General features: G+C 46.9%; 1 protein-coding gene across 1 annotated transcript in view; it reads left to right on the top strand.

The window, feature by feature from the left end:
• CLPB (ClpB homolog, mitochondrial AAA ATPase chaperonin) overlaps positions 1 to 18,640 on the top strand; it is a 74,205-nt gene that overhangs the window by 50,051 nt on the left and 5,514 nt on the right. Inside the window, exons 7-12 of the mRNA XM_030959143.1 lie at positions 1,864 to 1,978; positions 8,678 to 8,755; positions 11,430 to 11,485; positions 14,675 to 14,719; positions 16,605 to 16,766; positions 18,463 to 18,619. Of these exons, the coding sequence (XP_030815003.1) occupies positions 1,864 to 1,978; positions 8,678 to 8,755; positions 11,430 to 11,485; positions 14,675 to 14,719; positions 16,605 to 16,766; positions 18,463 to 18,619 (613 nt within the window). The remainder of the gene's footprint in view (positions 1 to 1,863; positions 1,979 to 8,677; positions 8,756 to 11,429; positions 11,486 to 14,674; positions 14,720 to 16,604; positions 16,767 to 18,462; positions 18,620 to 18,640) is intronic.

The raw sequence follows: 18,640 nt of genomic DNA, 5'->3' as shown, positions 1-18,640 counted from the left end.
AGGCTGGGGTCATCAGGACAAGGGAATACCAGCTGCCAGAGGGTGAGGACACGATCCCCACCAACACCATTGCACACCACAAAGTGGGAAGGTGGGAACAGCTGGATGTGTATGGAGAGGGGAGCAGACGAGAGAGGAGTGGAAGTTTGTGTCTTATGTAAAGTCCAGGATTAGTTGGGCTTTTTCTTGGAGGTTCTGTCACCAATGGATCTAAAATACGTTTTTCTTGGTGGGTTTTCTTGTCCCAGTGTCCCCTGTACAGTGTAAGGCAGATGCTCAGGATGCTCCAGGCCAGCTGCATGACCCAGCCAGGAGCTGTGTTAGCTCTTCTGGCCCACTGAGTAGCTGGCCTGAGTGCAGGGCTCTCCAGAACAGATCCTGAGCAGAATATGGTACTTGTGCACAGGACTTGTACTGTGTCAATTTTCCAAGGACGGAGGGAGAGGACATTACATAGGATGGGTATCCCTTCCTTCTCTTCCTGCACATCTTACCCACTCTCCATAAACCCATGGGAATTGTTGGGTGTCCTGACATCACTGATCACATGCCTGCGTCTTCCAAAAGGCCAGAGAGGAGGGAGAGAGAAAAGATTTGTCAGGATCCTGCAGACACAGACGTATGGTGAGGTCGTACCTAGTGCCGGGGGGATCAGCACAGGCAGGATGTCTGTCCCAGAGCTGCTCCACTGGGATTTGCAGGGAAGTTATTGCTCTGTGTGAGGATCAGGGCTCATGGCATCTCTGTTACACGTGAGACTGATAGCACTGGCCAAAATTGGATTGTTCACTATTTATTATTTTTTAACTTCTGTCAGAATCACTGCTAGCCCAGGAGATGTCAGCAGCCTGGCTGGGGGTTATCCACTCCGGCTCCAGCAGCTGGATCCTGCTGCAGCTTTGGCACCTGCCTTCTGGCTTTGGTGGAGGGTGTTTCCCCTTAGTGAGGTGGGTTCAATGACAGGGACTGTTCTGTGGGTGCAGTTACTCACTTGGCAGACCCCATGGAATCTTTTTGTTCTGTCTTCATCTGAGTCTGGCTTTGGGGGATGAATCTTCCCAAGGCAGTGGTCTCAGCTGGGCATGTCTGAGCTCGGCTTGTAGCAGGAAGAGTGCTCAGCACCCTTTCTAAAGATCTTAGAATCACAGGGTTTGGGTTGGAAGGGACTTTACAGCTCACCTAATTTCACCCCCCTGCCGTGGGGAGGGACACCTTCCACTAGACCAAGTTGATCCAAGCCCGATCCAACTTTGCCTTGGACACTGCCTGGTATGAGGCGGCCACAGCTGCTCTGGGCAATCTGTGCCAGGGCCTTACCACTTTCACAGGGAAGAATTTCTTCCCAATATCCCTTCTAACCCTCAATGGGAAGCCATTCCCCCTTGTCCTGTCACTCCATGCCCTTGTCCAAAGTCCCTCTCCAGCTCTCTTAGATGTAAGGCACAGTGATACTCTGCCATCCCTGCAGGATCTGGTTGGAGTCTTTGAACAGGAAATGGTTGGAGGGTAGGAAGAAAAATCTAGGTAGAACAGTCATGACTTTATTTCCTAAAATAAACAGCACCTAATGGTTAAGAGCTGATGAGCAGTGCCACTGTTCCCTCTGTCACCAGTACAGAGGTAGCACAGGGTCTGGTTTCCCGTCAGCAGAGCAGGATCCCCATTCCCACTCACCCCAGCTTCCATCCATTACAGATTCAGCAATTTCCTCTTGCTAGGGCTGGAGCATCCAGACCAAACTGCATCTGCCCTGGGAATGCTCTGGCTCCATGTCAGAGGGATGCCCATACAGGGCTCTGACATCTGTGTAGTGACCCAATGCTCTGTCAAGTCTCTGATCCCCATGTTTTCTTCCCTCCACAGTTCCAGGAGGAGCAACGCAGGAGGGAGGTGGAGGAACGGCGGAGATTCCCACTGGAACAGCGGCTAAAGGAGCACATCATTGGTCAGGAGAATGCCATAGCCACAGTGGGGGCAGGTAGGACCCTTCACATGCTGCCGACTCTGCCCTCCACACCTGCTCCACAGGGGAGACAAGCTGTTGCCTCAAGCCTTGATCTGAGGCTGCCTCAGGGCAGCCTTGCAAGGTTGCTGGGGAATTCACAGTGGATGCCCCATCCATGGAAGTGTTTAAAGCCAGGTTGGATGGGACTTGGAGCAATGTGGTCTAGTGGAAGGTGTCCGTGCCCATGGCAAAGGGTTGGAATGAGATGAGCTCCCAACACAAACCATTCTCTTCTATGTAATCAAGGCTCTGGCAATCTGGGCTGGGTTTGATTTGCCGTTCCAAAGCCTCTGTATCCTGTCAGTAATTCCTGACCCATCCATGCATCCCAGTTAATGCCTGAAAATGGGACAGCAAAATAAGAGCTGTTGAGGCCGGGGCAGAATCACAAGGAGCGTGCTGTCAGAAGCACAAACCCTTTGCCTTTAGTTAACAAAGAGCAGCCCAGTGTGGGCTGGGAGCTGAGAAGGAGCCGGGAAAGAGCTGGGAAGGAGTCTACACTCCTGCAAAAACAACAGCCACCCTGTGTGTTCAGAGAACGGCTGTGCCTGGGGGCAGCAGCCCGGCTAATTGGGGAGCTGTGATTAATGGGCAGTGCCTGTTCCTGACACAGGTGGCGTTTCTGCGCATTAACGTCCTTGCCTTTATGGAGGTTTTTCTTATTGAATTATAGGGAATGTGCTTGATACCCCTACAGCCTCAGGATATTGGACCAAAAGGTAGTGGGAGACTCTCTGTCCCCTCCTCCCCCCCCTTCCCTTCTGTCCAGTTTTTTTCATTTTCTTTTCTTTTTGTTTTCTGTCCAGAAGGATGAATTTTAAGACAGGACTTTCTCTCTCAAGCACTTCCTCTCTATCTTTGCTATTTATTTTGTGCCCAGCTGGTTTTCCTGCTGCTTTGTGGACCCTGCATCCCTCCACTCTGCTCTCACCACTGCCATTTGGTGGTGAGCAGACCTGCCACACACCACATCTTCAGATCCACCAAGCCTGCCTGATATGTTTAATTTATAACTGGTGCCTTAATTGAATAATTGGATTTAATCCGTCACTCGGTGCATGATCCAAACAGTCTCCAGAGGGGCTTAGCCAGAATACAAAGGGAACGTGTGATCTGGGGTTAGAAGCACAAGGTCTGGAGTGATGGGGATAGAATGGAGTCACAGAATTATGGAATAATTTAGAAAAACCCTCTAAGATCACCAAGTCCAGCTGTTATCCCAGCAACCCCCTGCAAGGGGATACACCAGGAATGTTGGTGGAGAGCTCACTGCAGCCACAGCCTCAACAGCATGGCATCACTGCTAGAGGGAAAATCCTTCCCCATTGCCTCCATAGGATATATCCAAGCCCTGAGGCACTCTTTTCTGATATGTGGAGCAGGACAGGACTGGGAGAAGGTGGATGATGGTTAACTGATGGTAACTGGGCATCTCCCAGTGTACAAGGTTTCTACTGGTGCCTGACTGGTTGATGGTGGGAGGCAGCTTGGCCACCCCCCTCGATCGGTGTAGATGTTCAGTTCATCTTAACAAAATCCCCATTAAATATTCCATCTCCTGACATCAGAAACAGGCAGGTCATTGCTGCCATCTCAGGAACTGCTGGGATTCTCTAACTGGTACATACAAATGAGCAGCTAAAAGGCTTAGGGTTGTGTTTCCAGGCACTTCCATAAATGGTTGAGCTCTGGATCTGATTAGGGCTGCTTTGCCTTTTCACTGGAAGACGAGGAGGTGGAAGGGATCAGCAACATCTCCTCTCTGAGGTTATAAGCTACAGGAGACATTTTTCCCAAATATATATATATATGTGTAATTTTTTTTGGTCTAATATCCTAAATATTATGCCAGGTAAAGAATATCTTTTTTATATGGATATACCATGTTTGCTGGTCAGTACTCACTTAGAAGTAGGATGGTTCAAACCTACCACTTCCCCTTTTCAGGGGGAATAAATCTTGAGGGTTGACGCACTCTCTTCCAGCTCTTCCTGAAGTTGAATAAGGAGCGAGGAAGGAAAAGTTTATTTTTCAGAGATTTTGAAGAAAGGGTAGTTCAGAAAAATCTATGTTTTAGTGATAAAATCCCCAATTTTAGCAGCTATGATACTGAAAATCAGTCAGTGTTTCAAAACTGCAGGGAAATGGATGAGCAGGACTATCATCCTGCTCTGGTCTAAAGGAAACTGAGGTTATTTTGGACAATATAGGATCCTTTATGAGGGCTGTTTTCCGATGTGTGCTGCTGCCTGCAGGTCAGGTGAAACTTTGCAAGGACACAGCTTTGATCTAGTTTGGGGTTCCATAAGCGTGAGCCACCAGCAGCAGGGCTGGAAGAGGGCTTCTTTGGGAATGCTGCAGACCCTGGAGCATCAGTGCAGTACCTGGATAGAAGCAGTGATCCCAGGACAGGTTTGGCCCCAGAGCCTTCGCCCTGCGGTACCCCAAACCCGGACGGGCTGAGGAGCCCCACAGAATGAATTGATTTGATAAATGGACATTTATTACACTCACAAATTGGCTGAAACCAATTTCAGTCACATCAAGTGCTGATAACTGCTGGGGTATTGATTTGTGTAAAGTAATACAGTGAATTTATCAGTTCAATAGCGGGCTGAAGGGCCTCTTGGAGACACAGGGCTGCAGTCACACTGTTACAGATGGACGAAATAAAGCGAGAGCACGGCAGCAATGCCAGGAACAGCTCCGCAGAAGAAGGCCCCAGCGTCATCATCATCAGGCTCTTGTTTTGGACATTGGGGCTGAATGTCATAATGAGATTTCAGCACAGCAGTGTGACCTCCCTCCTGGTATATATTTATTTATTTATTTATTTATGCCAGGAGGAAGGAAGGGGGCAGCTTTCCCAGAGGCAGAGCATGGATTTCATGCTTGGGTGACAATGAAGAGCGGTCAGCGTGGCCAGCAGCTGCTTTGGCAGTGCAGACTCCAAGGAGAAGAGTGCTTCTGTGGCTTTCCTAGCTGAGATTTTCATCCTTGGAACTGGCACTGATGTTCTGCCTTGGCCCAAGATGGGGCTTCTGTTCCTACTGCTGAAGCTGAACACTGCACTGGACAGCCTGAGAGAGCCTCCTCCAGCCCCAGTGGTAGAACCTAGGGAGTGGTGTCCCTTCCCTAGGGATATCCAGATTTTTAAAGTTTTTCCAAACTTCAAGAGTGCTGTGTGCTGGAATAGCTCATCGTTTTCAGGCTGCCTGTAGAAAAGCATTTACACTTCATCACTCTGTTGATCTGATTAATCTGCTGGCTAGTGACCATGGAACAGTTTGACTTAGACAAGACCTTAAAGCCTATCTCATTCCAACCCCCTGACGTGGACAGGGACACCTTCCACTAGACCAGGTCGCTCTAAGCCCAGTTCTAGCCTGGCCGTCCAGGCACAACTTTTCCTGGCAACCTGTGCCAGTGCCTCACTAGCCTCATAGGAAAGAATTTCTTCCTAAATATGATGCTCAGCATCTTCTGACAGAGATCACGTGCTGAATCCAAGCTCTGACTTTATGGTAGTTTTTTAAGGGATGCTTTATATCCCTGGAGTTGCTTTGAGTATTCATCCATAAACTCTGGCATCCTGCTGCAGAGGGGAGGGGAGGAAGGCAGCACTTAACCCCACTGGCTTTGGACCCTGAACATGCTTGACCCTGTGAGTGGTCACTCCATGCCCCAAAGCAGAAGTTTATTACTTTTATTACCATTATTATCTTAGCTGAGATAGCTGCAGGAATTATTGGCGGTTGTGTTACTCCCCATCAGTTTTTATGAAATTTCCCACCCCAGGTGTTTGACCTCTCGTTCATTGCTGTAAAGGGTTGAGAAGGAACATGTACAGCACTGGGAAGGGCACACAGAGGGATGCAGCACAGACCCTTCCCTGCATCTCCCTGTCAGGTGGCTGTTTCCAGGGATGACATGGCCAGGGAGCAGCTGAAGGACGGGATGGGATTCCCACCAGTCTTTGCCCATGATTTTGAACAGAACCAGATTGCTGGCTGGGGCCAAGCTGGTCTGCCGTGCTGATATGCCCAGGCAGGGTGAGATGGAGCCAGGCACCAGCCAGTGCTGCATCTGGCCTTGTGCCCAAGCTAATTAAACCTTGGCAAGAGTCAGGACTCATCAACATGGCCAGGGGGACAGGTAGTGTATCTGCCTGTGCCCAGGCATGGAATGGCAAGTCCATGAGGCACTGGGGTTCAGCTCCCACTAAATGCACGATCCCAGCACTCAGTCCCATTTCTGAAGGAGTTGGAACTGTGGTCTTTAAGGTCCCTTCCAACCCACACCCTTCTACAGTTACATGATTCTACATGCCTTGGATTTAAGGTTAAATTGGGGATTTTTTGATGTTTGGACAGCGATGCAAACCTTCATCTTCATCCTGAGCTCCCGCTGCCTTTTGGGAAGCCCTTCTGACTTTCCCTGCAGACTTTACAGGGATTAGGAATTCAGTCCCACTCTCTTCCTAAGTGGCTGCAGTGGTTAATCACCTTCGTTATTAAAACTGTTCTGCTTTATTTGTAGTTTGATCCTCTTGCTCCAGCCCCTGGAGCACCTTAATTTTCTCTGTAGCTGAGCAAGTTCAGTGCCTTCTTGGGGAGATGCTTAATGACTGTGGTCAGGTCACTCCTCACACCCCTCATCATTAACCTCAGCTCATTGATTTGTTCTTGTAGTGAGGCTTTGCTCTTGTTTTTATAATCCTCATTGGATCTGCTGGCTCCCCTGCTACCTGGGTCTCCTGGAATACAAGCATGGACTCTGAGGAGCTAGGTTTCATGCAGGTCTTGCAGCTCCAAATTCCCATGAGACCCCTCCATGCATCTATAAACTCCAGCTGCTGGGATATCTGACTTGAGCTCCTGCTGTTTAACATCTTCCCGGTGTGTCCCTGCTGGCACAGGCAGCATTTCCATGTCAGGCTGTAGGCTGTGACATTCCATTTCTTATTATTTGCAAAATGGAAATATTGTTTAAATATTTTTATATGTAAATCTATTTTGTGCAAAATGGCACTATTTATTTCGCATGTCAGTTTGTTCTCCCGTGCAGGAAGAACTCATGGCATGCCATGCCTAGGATACCTTTTTTTAGGTGCCTTCTATTTACCACATCCCATCAAGAAAAGGGTTTTATGGACTGACTTTGAGATTGAATTTAAGAATTCTGCAGTTTTAAAAGCCACTCTTGTGCTCTTCTGCCAGCTCAGGGAAGAAAACAAACCCACAGCTCCCCACAGAGCCATCCAGTGTCTCATTCAAGGGAGACACAGGACTGAGGCACAAGGACAGAGGCTGAGGCCCAGGAGAGTGGCCAGAAGAAGATGAGGGAGCTGTGTTTAGAGGGTGACAGTCACAAAGAGAAGTGGGTTTATTCTTTCTTGGCTTTTTCCTGTTTTTGCTGTGGACACCACTGAAAGGCAGCAGAGGCCGAGCTTTGCCATGCCTGTGTGCAGCAGCATTCCAAGAGCTTTAAGCCACCACTCTCCCAGTGTTTTCCTTCTGCTCATCCCGCCTCCAGTGCTGCTGTTTTCCCCTACTACTTTCAAACTCCTTGTCAGTTACAATTCTTGGGCATCTTGCCATTTTCATGCCCTGCTTCCTAATGTGCCACATTTTGGGTTCAGCAGGATCTGGGGGTGCCATGTGACAGTCATGAGACCGTGCTGGGTCTGAGGTGTCCTGAGACTGTACAGTGCATGTTCTCTTTTACAAAATGCCTTACAAGATTTACAGGCTGGATTGAAATACTGCAGATAAAGCAAAAAGGCTGGGATGTCAGTTAATCTCTCACATGGAACTGGAATCTGGTCTAATCCAGGGAAACCACTTCTGTGTTCCAGAGACCAGATCCAGCCAGCAGAGGATGAGGTTTGATCTTTTGGCCTCAAACGCAGTTTCTCCTCCTTCAAATAAGCCCAGTGCAATGATGTTACTGGTTTGGTGAGCACACTCACAGGAGGAGGGCTGAAGAGTACCTTGGGGAGCCATGGGCACCCCTGGGGATAGGAGCTATCAACCACTCTGCACAGCAGATCCATGTCTGTCCTGAGAAAGGGCTGTGCTGGTCAGACTGGGGGTTTGGGAAGGAATCAGGGCTCTTGCCTTTTGTAAAATTTTCCACTGGTATCTCACCCAGGATGCACTTGGATGCCGCTATCCAGGGAGGCACTGAGATAATCATCACACTTTTCCCAATCCTTGCACCAATTCAGAGTGTTTGTGACCTTCAGCCACCTCTTTCTTCCCATTCCATGCCAGAAATAACCTATAAACCTCTTCAAAACTGATGGTTTTTCCTCACAGAAAGGTTGCACTTGGGAGCTGGTGAGGCAGAGCGCCTCTCCATCCCTCTGTCCATCCATCCATCCTTGTCCCCCCCCTCCACCATCTCCCTGGCAACGCTGAGTGCACATCCTGGAAAACTTTATCCGAAATCTGCTCTGGGCAGCTTTCCAAATCCATGCTAACCTTATTAGGTGTCTCTGGGGCCTTGGCTAGCTAATCAAATTAGAGAGCGCTAATGGCAGGGAGAACTGGGAGTGGGTAGAGAGCAGTAAAACATAGTGTATACTTAGTGATAATTACACTTGCTTTGTGGCATTGATTTATATGCTTCCCCCCCCTCTTTTTTTGTTTTCATTGTCTTCAAATGCAGCGATTCGGAGGAAGGAAAACGGCTGGTATGATGAGGAGCACCCGCTGGTGTTTCTTTTCTTGGGATCATCTGGAATAGGTAACATTTGGGTTGTGGGGAGGGGGATGGAGAGCCCTGAGGAGAGGGGGTGGAAGCTGTTGCAGGGCTGCAGGGTCTGAATGAAATACCAGTTAAACACACTGTCATCTTTCAGCCATCCTCCAGCAGGGTGACCCCAGCTGGACACCAGCACACACAGTCACATCCAGCCTCATGCTGAGTTATCCCAGAGGGCAGCCCTCCTCCAAGTCTCAAAAAGGGGCAGTTTTCAGAGTAAAAGTATTACTTTAACAACTTTCTGGTGAAAACCCCTCTATTCCAATGGGAATGGTGGGATAATAGTAGAAATTTGCTGCCTGCAAACTGAATCTCTGCTCGTTTGCTCCTGTGGGCACAGATTGCTTTGGAATGACAGGATTTTATTGACACCGATAAGATTTGTCCTCCAGCCCAATCAAATGCCACATGACAGCTGATCAGTTCATGAAATGGTCCAGATGACTTTTAGTTGTGGAAAAAAACCCCAACAAAACAGCTTCAAAATAACTGATCTGTGACATTTGGAACAACCTCAGGGCTTCTCCTGCCTCCACTGCTTCCCAAAGGGCTCCAGAAGGTGCTGATGCTCCAGTGCTGGAGGGGTTAAAGGGGCACAGGTGAGATTTTGCTCCTGCTGCAGAACAGTACCAGGCCAAGCATTAACTCCAAATAAGTTCCTATAAAGCTGTATAAAATCAGGATAAAATATTTTTGATACTTCATTGCCCTGCTAGAGCATATCTAAAGACTCAGGGATGTAAATTGTTGGTTCTTACACTCCCATGGACTTCCATGGGGGCTTTTCTTTTCTTTTCTTTTCTTTTCTTTTCTTTTCTTTTCTTTTCTTTTCTTTTCTTTTCTTTTCTTTTCTTTTCTTTTCTTTTCTTTTCTTTTTTCTTTTCTTTTCTTTTCTTTTCTTTTCTTTTCTTTTCTTTTCTTTTTCTTTTCTTTTCTTTTCTTTTCTTTTCTTTTCTTTTCTTTTCTTTTCTTTTCTTTTCTTTTTCTTTTCTTTTCTTTTCTTTTTCTTTTCTTTTCTTTTCTTTTCTTTTCTTTTCTTTTCTTTTCTTTTCTTTTTCTTTTTTTTCTTTTCTTTTCTTTTCTTTTCTTTCCTTTCCTTTCCTTTTCCTTTCCTTTTCCTTTTCCTTTTCCTTTTCCTTTTCCTTTTCCTTTTCCTTTCTTTTCTTTTCTTTTCTTTTCTTTTCTTTTCTTTTCTTTTCTTTTCTTTTTTTTTTCTTTTCTTTTCTTTTTTTTTTTTTCTTTTCTTTTCTTTTCTTTTCTTTTCTTTTCTTTTCTTTTCTTTTCTTTTCTTTTTTTTTTTTTTTTTTTTCTCTTTTCTCTCTTCTCTTCTCTTCTCTTCTCTTCTCTTCTCTTCTCTTCTCTTCTCTTCTCTTCTCTTCTCTTCTCTTCTCTTCTCTTCTCTTCTCTTCTCTTCTCTTCTCTTCTCTTCTCTTCTCTCTCTTTTTTCTCTCTTTCTTTTTTATAGGAAACATAGTTTATTGCATCCTTACACATCAGGAGCTCTGATCCAACGTCATCCAAAGTCAGCAGAACTCAAACAGAAATCAAATGCAAAATTTTGGCAGAGATTTATCAGGTGGAGCAGAGCACACCCCATGAATTCCTGTATTTGCAGCCCTTTTTTTGGTGATTTACTGATCTGACCCACCAGATCTATTGTCCCTGCAATACAGCTGTGGGTAGATGTATAATACTCCAGTAAAAATGTACTTTTTAACCTAATTTCCTTTTAAAAACACATGGGTTTTCCTTCAGAATAGTTATTTCTGTCCCTGCTCATTTATTTTTCAGTGTGCAAGTAAATCCTACAGGGATCCATGTGCAGTGCACTGCTGACAGGTGTGCAAGGGACAAGTGTGAACCCCCAGAGCATCCATCCTCCAGAGGGGGGACTGGCTTCACCTCAGCTTTGCTGGTCACCCCAGGAGCCAAAACTGGCCCAGTCCTTCCCCTGATCAACCTGACAAAGCCAGCAGTGTCATACTGGGGGGTAGCAGCCGGGCAGAGAAGTTTTCTGGCATCCATTCTTAATAAAACTGCCTCACTGCCTCTTCAATGAAGTTTTTCCCAGATGGATGGGCTGGGAGAACAGGACATGGCCTGGCATGAGCTGGTGCATGTGTTCACCCTCAATAAATGCCTCAGGCCTCTGTAAATGCCTTCCAGGGTGGATTTGCTCCATTACTGATTGTTCCTAATCTCAGAATTTTTTTACTGTCATCTTATATAAAGCAAAGAAAAAACACCCCATTTCCTTGAAATTCTTTATTTGGAGATTACAAGGCATTGCACAAGGAACTTGGACTGTTGGGGGTAAATATAGCAAAAATCTGATCTATCCAATATAACAAAACTCTGATCTATCAACATCTTTTTGTGGAAAGAATCAAGAGCTTTGTTCCCATCATGTGAGAGTCAATTAAAGCTGAAGGAGCCAATGCAGAGATGTCACTGTTCTAATGCATCTGTTCACCCTGCCCAGGCTGGTAACCCCAGTGAATGTGATCCTGGGGATAAACAGCAATATCACTTCTCAAGGAAAATTCATGTATTGGTTGCAGGAAGTGCCAGCCCTGATGTTAGCAGAGCTGATGAGCTGACAGGAGATGGACAGAGCTGGTTTAATGGAAGGGTTTTTTTTCTCTCTCCAAAACAGGTAAAACAGAGCTGGCCAAGCAAACAGCCAAGTACATACATAAGGACATCAAGAAGGTAATGGCTCATCCCAGCTTTGTGCTGGCACTAAAAGGGATGCTGGGAGGGTGATCAGGGGGTTCATTGTGTGGCTGTGCTGCCCTGAGAAAGGGTTTCTTCTGCACTGAGAATGACCTGTCAAGCTCATGGAATCACAGGTCTGGGTTGGAAGGGCGTTTTGAGCTCATCCAGTTCCACCCCCCTGTCAAATGCAGGGACACCTTCCACTAGATCAGGTTGCTCCAAGCCACATCCAAATTGGCCTTGAACACTTCCAGGGGTGACGCAGCCACAGCTTCTCTGGGCAGCCTGTGTCAGGGCCTCAGCACCCTCACAGGGAAGAATTTCTTCAGTCTTACCCTGTCCTCTGTCAGTAGGAAGCTGTTCCCCCTTGTCCTGTCATTCCGTGCCTTTCTCTTCGAGCCCCTTTAGGCTCTGGAAGGATCTCTGAGGTCTTCTAGGAGCCATCTCTTCTCCAGGCTGAACACCCCCAGCTCTTCCAGCCAACGTCTATGGCCTCCTCTGGGCTCACTCCAGCAACTCCACATCCCTGTGATGTTGGACCCCAGAGCTGAAGGCAGTTCTGCAGGTGGGGTCTTACCTGAGCAGAGCAGAGGGGCAAAATCCCTGCTTCACCCTGCTGCCCACACGGTGGGATCAGCCCAGGACACTGCCTATGCTCCTGTCTGTCACCAGAATATTTGAATTGGAAAAATTTAAATGGATGTAACATTTGTGCTTCCTGTTGAATTTTGCTCTAATTTTGACATCCTGTGTTGTGAACATATTTTTTTGCCTCTATTACTAATATCACTGTAAATTGTTAGAAGGATAAAATTCCAGAAATCTTTTTTCCGTGTCCCCACCTCCACCACTTGTGATATCCTGCCAGTATGGACTGTAGCAATGCAACATTGATTTCCTGCTCAAAATTTTAAGTGCTGAAGTGTTTGGTATCCAGGAGCAGTTTGAATTATTTAGTTTGTTACCCAGTGGTTAGATTTTAGAGAAGATGGGTTGGAATTATTTCATGGAGGAGGTGGTGGCTTTGCAGGAGAACACTTCAGTGGTGTCTGGGGTTTCCATTCCATTCTGTTCTGTTCTATTCTATTCTAATTATCTCTCTATTCTATTCTATTCTATTCTATTCTATTCTATTCTATTCTATTCTTTTCTGTCCCATCCTGTCCTCTTCCATTCCATTCCATTCCATTCCATTCCATTCCATTCCATTCCATTCATTTCTAACCTGTTCCATTCTTTCTATTCTGTTTCTTTCCAAACTATTCCAATCTATTCTATTCTATTCTGTCAATTCTGTTCTATTACAATTATTTCAATCCATTCAATTGCAGTGTATTCTACTCTGTTCTGTTCTATTCCATTCCAATATTCTCTTCTATTCCAGCCAAATCCATTCCATTCCATACTTGTCTTCCATTCTAATCTATTCTGTTCCATTCCATACCATTCTATTAAATCCAAGTCTTCCATTCCATTCCATTCCATTCCATTCCAATGGAATTTTCTTCCAATCCATCCTGTTACATCACATTCTCTTCCATGTTTCACATTTAAACTTTTGCCTACCTGTAAGAGGTACTTAGCTCTCTCCCACATGGAGCCAGGGAAAAGAAGGAAAGACAAGCAGAGCTGTGCATAGATGAATCCCTGTTCCCCACATCCTGCAGCAGAGAATGGACACACAATGCAGCAACACATGTAGAAAGACCAAACTGGAACCAATGCTATAAAAACAGCTCTTCTGGTTTCTTTTCCTCACGCCTCTATAAATGCCTTCCAGAAGCCATAAATCCTGGATCTAGAGCACCTTCATCCCTTATCCTGCACGTGGAACTGCTCCATGGCCAGACACCCAATGGGGAAATCAGTTAAAGCCTGAGTGTTCATTTGATAGCAGCAGGAATCTGGGATTTATTAGGAATGAACCAGCTCAGCCACTGGTCCCCTAATGAGGGAAGAGAGGGGGTCATACCCCCCACAGGCTCTGATGAGGGGCAGCAATTCATAGGAACTGATGGATTAAGAAAGGAAAACCTGAAACTGTCCCCCTTTCATTTGGAAGACAGAGTCAATTTTTTCCATCTTGCTCTGCCCTGGGCAGTTTGTAGATATTTTAATAATTTTCAGGGAAATTTTTGCATGGGAATATTTTGCCCAGAGAACCTGTGGCTGTCCTATCCCTGAAAGTGTTCAAAACCAGTTTGAATGAGGCTTGGAGCCACTTGGTCTAGTGGAAGGTGTCCCTACCCATGACAGGGGGGTGGGATGGGATTGTCCTAAAGGTCCATTCCAACCCAAACCATTCTCTGATTCCATTCTTTTCCCAGGTAACAAATGACAGGACTAGAGGAAACTGCCTCAAGTTGCAAAAGTGAGGTTTAGGTTAGATATTAGGGAAATTTTTTTCTGCTCAGCTCTGGAAAAGGCTGACCAGGGTGATGGTGGAGTCCCCATTCCTGAAGAGATCACACATGTGGATGTGTGAATGTGGCACTTGGGGACATGGGTTGGTGGTGGGCTTGGCAGTGCTGAGGGAACAGTTTGGCTCTGTTGTCTCAGAGGGCTTTTCCAACCCAAAGGGTTCAGTGATTGTGTTCTCTAATTCTGGGATCCCTGTGTGATGGTGTCTGTGAGTGTGCCATGTCCACATGTCCAGATGAGATGTATTCCCAGACATGTCTCTTTCTCCCTCATGGACAGGGGTTATGGCTGGTTGACTATCCCAGGATGATGCTGGGAAGTTGAGGCTTGGCACTTGGGCAGCTGGATGAGAGGATCGCTGTGGGTCCTTTCCAACTGAAATATTCCTATTCCTTCCCCTTCCCTCTTCCTCCCTTCTTTTCCTTTCCCATCTAGGATGTGGATTACAGCTCCATGATCACAACATTCAGTACCTGCAGTGAATCATCAGCTTTTCAGATGCAAAATGGATACTTGGGTGGATGCTGTAAATTCTCTAACACTATTCTCTGTTTTAGGTGATCACCCACAAGCCCAGTTCACCTCAGCTTTATGATTTTTGCTGGATTTTTGTGGAGGGGTGTTGCATTCTTCTTGTGATTGATTTCTAAAAAGCTGAACGACAAAAATATCTATTTTATTTGGAAAATTTCAGCCCTGTCAGTACTGCTCCAGCTCTGGCAACGAGCAGATTGATCAAATCTCATCCTAAATCTCTTGCAGGGTTTCATCAGACTGGACATGTCGGAGTTCCAGGAGAGGCATGAGGTCAGTAAATGGGCTCTGAAGGGAGCAGCTTCAAACTTAATCCAGAAAAAATGGGCATTTTGGTGTGTCGGGGTGGGAGCACAGCAGAACAGGAGGAGTTGCTACAAGTTGTGCATTAAATTGCAAGTAAATTTCCAGAAAGCAACCTTAATGGGGTGTTGTGGTTTAGTGCTCCCACTGAGACACTCCAAACCAGGAGCCTCTTATTCACTCCCTGCCTCCCCTTGTCCCTCCCCACAGCAGTGGGCTGGAGAGGAGAACTGGAGGCTCAAAAGGTAAAGACCATGGGTTGAGATAACAACAATTTACTGGAAACAGAAATGACATAAGAAAACAAACAAGCAACAGTATTAAAAACAAAAGTATGTAAAAGAGAGAGAGGGAGATTCACATGCAAAATGCTCACTGACCCAATCCAGCCGCAGCCATGCTCCCCCAGCCACGCCCTCTGGCTCAGAACCAGCTACTTCACATATTCCACATCTTTCTGCTGCTCTTATTTGACCAGAAGGAGCCCATTCTCACCAGAAGACTCCTTTCCCTCTGCTCCCAGCAATGACATGAGTAAGATAGAATATCCTCCAGGTCCAAGCCTTGCCCCTCCTGGTTACTGCAAAAATTAATCCTGTCCTGGCTGGAACAAAGAAATAGAGGCAAATTAGGAGCAGAGACAAAGAGCAAGGAAAATTTCAACAATATGTGTCCTGTGCTGTGAATTCTCTTGGGATGGGGTCAGCCCCTGGGGAGAGAGCAGCTGAGAAGAGATGGTGGAATCCAGAGGATCATCTTGAAACCCTCAGCCACATGCTGTTCATCACCCAACATTGCTCAGGCAGGCACAGCTTACCCCAAACCCCTTATCCCCAAAACATTGCTAAGTCCAGCGTGGGATCTTTGCCTCAGCCTACCTTCCATGTAGGAAAGGGAGAGAATCCGTCAGGATAAAGGACAGTGGTGCCAGGTGCACCCCTCCCATCACTTCTGCCCAGTTCTGGTGCCATGGGAGGTCCAAGGTGCCAAGTTTTCTGTGATCCTTGCCAAAGTCACCCCTGGACCTGAGCCCTCCCTTTGGAGAGCTCTGTGTCCCCAAAAAGTAGCAAGGTCCTAGCAATGAGAGTGGTAAAACAGTGGGGCAGGTTGCCCAGTGAAGCTTTGGCTGCCCCATCCTTGGAAGTGTTCAAGGCCAGATTGAATGGGGCTTGAAGCAACCTGGTGGAGTGGAGGGTGTCCCTGTGTATGGCAGCAGGGCTGGCACTACATGGTCCCTTCCAACCCAAACCATTCCATGATTCTGTGATAACAGGCTGTGACTTTGGATGACACTCAGACATGGGTAAATGTAAGATGCATCAAGCTATGTGTCAAAAACTGTCATTTTGCCAAAACTTCTGTTGTCAGAAATACTATTCTATATAAACTTCTAAATTTCTAAATGTTTGTTAAAAACACTGTGTCAATAAGTGATGACATAGGAAAAGTATTTTACTTGTGGCTTTGATTCTGCACCAGAATCGCCTGCCACTTATAATCCTTTGAATTCTTGCTCTTAAAAGGCTAAAAGGGATGAAAATAGGTCTTGGACATCTTGGACAGGTTGCTCAGACCCTACATAGCAAAGCAGGGCTGGTGCCTTCCCACCTGGCCATGCCTGCTCCTTGGATTCTGCTGGTTTGAGCTCTGGGCAAGGAACTGCTTAATCCTTATTTTGCTTAATTGTTGCTTATTGAGCTGATTTTGGGATACCTGGGGTGCAATAGGTGTCACAAAGAACATGGAATTTGTTTTGTCAGCAGCAAAGAGTGGTGGCAACCTGACAAGCTACCAGAAGGGCTTCATTCCCACTGTCCATGGATCAGCCTTCACCTTTCCTGTTCCTTCCTCCCAGGTGGCGAAATTCATTGGCTCACCACCCGGCTACGTGGGCCATGAAGAGGGTGGACAGCTCACCAAAAAGCTGAGGCAGTGCCCAAATGCTGTGGTACTCTTTGACGAGGTGGACAAAGCTCACCCTGATGTGCTCACCATCATGCTGCAGCTGTTTGATGAGGTAAATCCACATCAGAGGTTAGAATCAACACAAGGGGCATGCAGAAGAGGACAGTGAGGGGTGAGAGGGATGACAGGTGGAGGAGTTTGGGTTGGAAGGTACCTTAAAAGCACATCTAGTCCACTCCTCCTGCCATGGGCAGAGACACCTTCCACTGGACCAGGTTGTTCTAAGCCATGTCCAACTTGGTCTTGAACACTTCCAGGCATGGGGCAGCCACAGCTTCTCTGGGCAACCTGTGCCAGGACCTCACCACCCTCACAGGGAAGAATTTCTTCCCAATATCCCATCTAACCCTGCCCTCTGGCAGTGTGAAGCCATTCACCCTTGTCCTGTCACTCCAGGCCCTTGCCCAAAGTCCCTCTCCAGCTCTCTGGTTGATTTTGAAGGTCCCAGTCTGTCCTCAGAGGCCACCAAACTCCAGAGCAACATGCTGGAAGATTTTGAAGGGGTTTTTTTTTGTTTTGTTTTAAGGATTAATAACACTATTTTTCTTGCATAGATCATCACAGTAGCAGTTCAATGTGAAATCAATTCCTGTACCAGGAACTTGACAGGGCAATAACCCAAATGTTAATCTCAAGCACCCAACAAGGATTTCTGTCATTGTGCTGGATCTCTGCTGTTGGAGATGGATTGAGGAAAGAAACAGCCTGGGGAGATGCTGCTTTTTTCCTTATTTCCCTCTCTTTTTTATATTATTAATCAAGAGCACTGGTGCTTTGGAGGTTCCTGGATTGGTTTGGGGGGCTGAGGGTTGATGTCACTTCAGCAGTGGCGGTGCTGGGCAGCCCTGGTTTGCCAGGTGATCAATCCCACAGGGATGAGGAGCTCTGCTTCTCAGGTCACTCTGTTACAGCCATAACATGGTTATTTGTGGGCTCTGCCCAGCCCAAACCACAGCCACAGGCAGGGTTAGGGTCAGGGCTAGGGATAGCATTAGCATTAGTGCTGAGCTGAGCCTGGGGCTTGTGTCAGACCTGAAACCATCACAGGGAGGTAGGCAGAGGGTCAAAGGCTGGGCAGTTATATATGGGCAGCCACACAGTCATGGAATCATTGAGGTTGGAAAAACCCTCTGAGACCATAAAGTCTAACCCTTCCCTCAGCACTGCCAAACCCACTACTAAACCTAAATGCCAAATCCACATGACTTTTGAATCCCTCCAGGGATGGGGACTCCAACACTGCCCTGGGTAGACTGTGCCAAGCCTGGACAACACTTTCAGGGAAGAAATATTTCCTGATACCCATCCTATACCATCCCTGGTGCAACTTAAGGCCATTTGTTCTTGTCCTGTCCCTTGTTACCTGGGAGGACACCAAGACCCCCACTGCAGATCTGTCTTCCTGTCAGGGAGCTGTAGAGAGCAAGAAGTGCCTCCTTCTCTCCAGGCTGAGCAAGGACATGGAATGCCCAATCCTCCTCCTGACAAGGCATCTCCCAGTGCTTCCATCAATTCTGTCCTGGACGGGGCAGGCCTGGGACCATGTACAGGAGAAGTTCCTGCTGTTCATGGAGAGACAAGGACTTCTCCAACCTCATCCTTGCTTCCTTCTACCTCAATCCTTGGATATCCCTTCAAAATTAAATTCACTCTGGGGAGAAACAGGACCCATGTTCTTTTTCCTGGTGTTTTGGCTATGTCCTCCAGCACCTGCTGACACAGCTGGTGTTGTCTTGCTGTTGTTGCAGGGCAGGCTGACAGATGGAAAGGGGAAGACCATTGACTGCAAGGATGCCATCTTCATCATGACCTCCAACGTGGCCAGTGAGGAGATTGCCCAGCACGCACTGCAGCTCCGGCAGGAGGCCATGGAGATGAGCAAGAAAAGGATCGCAGAAAACTTAGGTACTGCAGCTTCAATCTTCA

This window comes from Camarhynchus parvulus, chromosome 1, assembly GCF_901933205.1.
Source record: "Camarhynchus parvulus chromosome 1, STF_HiC, whole genome shotgun sequence".
NCBI classification, from domain to species: Eukaryota; Metazoa; Chordata; class Aves; order Passeriformes; family Thraupidae; genus Camarhynchus; species Camarhynchus parvulus.
Note: the sequence above shows the minus strand (reverse complement) of the source record. Positions and strands in the feature narration are given on the sequence as shown.